Source organism: Anopheles ziemanni, chromosome 3 (assembly GCF_943734765.1).
Source record: "Anopheles ziemanni chromosome 3, idAnoZiCoDA_A2_x.2, whole genome shotgun sequence".
Taxonomy (NCBI): Eukaryota; Metazoa; Arthropoda; class Insecta; order Diptera; family Culicidae; genus Anopheles; species Anopheles ziemanni.
In genome coordinates, this window is record NC_080706.1 from 95,494,050 (window position 1) to 95,498,277 (window position 4,228).

Below are 4,228 nucleotides of genomic sequence, written 5' to 3' on the forward strand. Positions count from 1 at the left end.
GTTAAAAGGTAACTTATGTTGCAACGCGCGTTCCCACCCCCGCACCGAGACCGCGAGAGGGGGGACACTTAGGAAACAGAGCTAGATGAAGGAATATAGGATATATAAGGTAGTAAGCTACACCCAATCGATGCGCTTGTTGGTAACGTTATAAATTACCGTATAAAAGTTAACAAAGTTCCCTTCAACAAAGGCTAACAGTAAACTTAGTGAACTTAGTTACCCGTTTTTCTTTTTTTTTCTTTTCACAGCGTTGTAGTAGAACGACGTCGTCATACGCTCCCACGACCGGGGATCCTTATGCTCGAAACACACGAAAAACAGCATTAGTACGGTTAGCAGACTCCATTAGTCGAGAAGGCCGATCTACGAGGACTCCGACGGAGCATTGCTGTCAGCGATGATTTCTCGTTTGATTGAGATGTTGTAGTCCTCCTTCAGTTTTCCCGGAGCTGGCACTATCACACCTTGTTGCTGCGGCTGTGGTGGAGGTGGTGGTGGTGCGTGTGCCTGAGGAGATGGTGATCGTGATCGCTGGGAGACACGATGGGAAAGCGGTGGCGACATGGACGGACCTCGATCCTCCGAGTCGCGCTTCGTGCCCATCGAGAGATCCTCGACGTGATCGTCTTGTCCTTCCTCTGCCGGAGCAACACTGTTGGGCCTACCACCACAGTCACTTCCTGCGTCGTCGATCGAGTCCTGCTCCATCGGACGTTCCTGTCGTCTGACGTACCCTGCCGTCGCTGCCGCCGCCGTTTCCGATCCGTTGTGATGCCGACCATCGACCGGGGGTTGTCCCTCGGCCATCGCTCGATCACGATGCTGCTGAGGGTGTTGGTGTTGGGCCGGATGATGGCGATCGTCCTCGGGGGAGCTCATGGACACGGACCGCATGTACTTCATCAGCACGTTCGGGCTAGGGGAGCGAGCCGTTCCGTGAGTTCCCGGGGACGTGCTCATTCCATTGACGGCCGCATGAGCTGCCGCAGCGAAGGCCATCGCATGAAGCGCTTCACGACCCGCTATGTCGCCACCACGTGCCTCTAACGCCTGCTGTAGGAACGACGGATCGAGGAGCGCTGCGGCAGGGTGTGGGATCGTCGGCGGTAGGCCATGGTGGCTTCCGTGCTCCAGTTTGATCATTCGTCCAGCCTCATGGTGCGCCATGGCTTCGTCGTCCTGTTGCTGCGACTGTGACGGCAGCTGCTGATGGTGATGGTCGCCGGAATGTGAGGCGCCTCCGGGAGCTCCAGCCCCTGGTCCAAACATATGACTCGTGCCACTCAACCCGTAAGGAAACGAGGCCGGACTTCCACCCGAACTGGGAGACCTTTTGAGCGATCGGTTGATCGGACGACCGGTCGTGATGCCCAGCTTCTTCACCTTGTCGTAGAGGGTACGGGATGGGACACCAAACTTACGCGACGCCTGCAACGCACTCATGCCCTTCCGCACGCAGTCGATCGCGTTCAGGATATCCGTTCGGGTGTACTGCTTGTAGCGCTTCCATTCTGGCTTCTGCTGCTGATGAGGCACGTACGAGGCGAGCCGTGCGTCTCCACCGAAGTTGTGCGGCGAATCCAGCAGGTCGTCATCGTACGACTTGTCGGCGTAGGGTGAATGCGAGGGTTCCTTGATTGACTGGAGAGAGGAAAGAGGGGGACACACATTATCATCAAGTAATCGTCTGCACATAGCTGTGACACTCACCTTATATCCACTGCCATTGGAGTGATGACTGCTGGGACGATCGGGGTCGGATGTCTTCTGGATCGTCTGTATCGTTGCTACGGAGCCAGCAGCCGTTCCAGCTGGAACAACGCCAACGCCTCCAGGTTGCGAGGAATCAGCCGGGTTCGCCTGAGCCAGTACGTTGCGAAGGATCGGAGTGTCGCGCAGCATGCTAGACATCGACTGGAGCTTCTTGCGCTTGAGCGGATTCATATCGGTGCTGGAATCGTAGGCCGAGCTGAGCATGCTGTGCAGCTGAGTCTGTCCAAGTCCGGGCCAGCCCGCAGCCAGTGCCGCAGCCGCCGCAGCCGTCGTTGAAGGTTGCACCGAGATCGAAGTGGCACTGGATGAACCACCCACGGACTGGTGGGATGATGCGGGGTGCGATCCTGCCTGAGCTTGCATTGCGATCTGAGCCGATACGGACGATGCCGAAGAGGTGGACGTGGACGGATGGCGATGTGGTGAGGTTGCCGGATGTGAGAAGGACGACGAGCGGTCACGGCTACGTTCTTCTCGCTCGCGGTCTCGATCCACCGTGCCAGGGCTGCGTGAGTAGAGGCTCGAGTAGGGCGACTTGTACGAGTATGGCGGAGATGAGCTGCTGCTTTGGGCGATCGAGATGTTGGTCGATGTGGAGATGACAGGCGATGACTGGTGCTGCTGCTGCTGCTGCTGATGGTGTGGATGGTGCGGATAATAGCCGGCACTGTTACTGCTAGTCGGAGGGACATGTGAATAAGCTGCTGACGAGGAGGACGAAGCAGTCGCTGGTCCACCGCCAGCATGATCTCCCTTGGTACTATAGTTGTTGTTGCTCGCCAATAGAGTCGCTCCTGACTCGCCACGCTCCCCCATCGGATGGTCCACCTCGAAGCGACCCTTCAGATCTGCCATGTCGTACAGGCCCTTTACCTCGAGCTGCTCGGCGATCTTCATGATGCGCGGTATCTGCGCCTGTGTCACGTTCACCTCACCGGTGTACATGTACTCGAGAAGGGCGCGCATCTCAAACTCCTGCACTCCCGGAAACAGGATGGTGCAGTGGTCCATCGGCACGTCCTGCAGGATCGACTGGAAGTAGGGTGAGTTGGCCGCCAGCACAACCCGGTGTGCCTTGAACTGGACCTGCTCGTCGACGTAGATCGTGCAGTCGACATAGCACTCCATCTTGATCAGTGCGTCCAGGATCTCGACCAAGTTCGACTTGTGGTTGTTCCATCGTAGGCAGTATGTCTGTCCTTCGCTGCTACCCATCTTGAAGTCGTTTCCTTTGCGTGATCAAGTAATAACCTAATCCCTTCTGCTATTCTAGGCTGCTTCCAACTGCGAAAAATTAGACATTGAAGAGAAACGTGTTCGCAATGAATTAAAACCCTTCCATAAGGTACGCATATGACGCAACGAAGAACCAAAGTAGAGTCAATGTAGAAAAACAACCTGCTCTTCCAATTCTTGCCACCGGCGTAAACCCTGCCACATTCCAAACTTGTTTACCACCGTTTCCGTAGCCCTTCGGCAACTCATTGCCAAACAGCGACTCTGAATCACGCGTCGACGGTCGTGTCCATAATCGCAAATACAGGTATACGACACGGCTCTCTAGGTCACACACGCCTGATTCAACCCTCATCCCCTCGAAGGGAAGTATCTCTACATCTCCTTCTAGCCTAGGACAGCCCTTCTCGCTTGCGCTCTGTTGAATGAAATGCTTCTGTTCTTATCTTATTTTTGTCCGCCCGACTCCGAGCGTAGTTTCGAGACGTTGTTTACCACCGGTTCGTAGTGGCGTATGGCCTTTTGCGAATATATATATATATCGTGCCAAAACACAACAACAACACCTTGCTCCGCTCCCTCCTATCGGACATTCCCTCCAACGCCTAAGGTTCCGATTCAACTGTTTTGCCCAAATTCTTATCATTAGCCCGAATTTAGCCACCAGACAACCACCATAAGCGCTCACCAACATGACCACCATCTTCCGGAAACGATGTCCGGCAAAAGCTCAGGTTTCTCAGACATGGAACCCTCTGCTGCCACAAACTTATCTGATTTCTTTTCTCTTTCCAAAGCACTACATCCGATTCCGCTGACCTCGAGGCTAAACCGAACATCGCGTGACCACAAACAAAAAAGAGCTCGTCTTCTGCCAATTTGAACTCCAGGGGAAAGGTTTTGCACACTTTCCTTGGACGTGGTTGCAAAAATAAATTCAAATATGTTCAAGACTTGAGCTACGTATCCTTTGGAGGAGGAAATGGTCGCTACTCGATAATTACATCCGATTTGGCTTTTTCGTTTTGTTTTCCGGCTTTACTTTCCTAGCCTCGAGAAGTTCGAGGACCAGCAGAAATGTCTTATCTGAACTTCTACTCATTATCTGCCAGCAAGTTCTTACCGATTCTGTGTTGTTTCGCTTCTCTAACACTTGATATTCGAGCTTACAATATGTTTAGGCACGACATCATCATCCCTTTTAATCCCCTTCTCG

At 53.8% G+C, this 4,228-nt stretch overlaps 1 protein-coding gene across 1 annotated transcript; it reads right to left on the bottom strand.

Annotated features, from left to right (window-relative positions):
• Positions 1 to 366: 366 nt before the first annotated feature.
• Positions 367 to 2,991, bottom strand: LOC131288984 (longitudinals lacking protein, isoforms A/B/D/L). Its single transcript, XM_058318170.1, has 2 exons — positions 1,714 to 2,991; positions 367 to 1,644 (listed from the first exon to the last, which is right to left on the bottom strand). Exons 1-2 carry the CDS (start codon positions 2,989 to 2,991, stop codon positions 367 to 369), a joined length of 2,556 nt encoding a protein of 851 aa, XP_058174153.1.
• Positions 2,992 to 4,228: the final 1,237 nt, after the last annotated feature.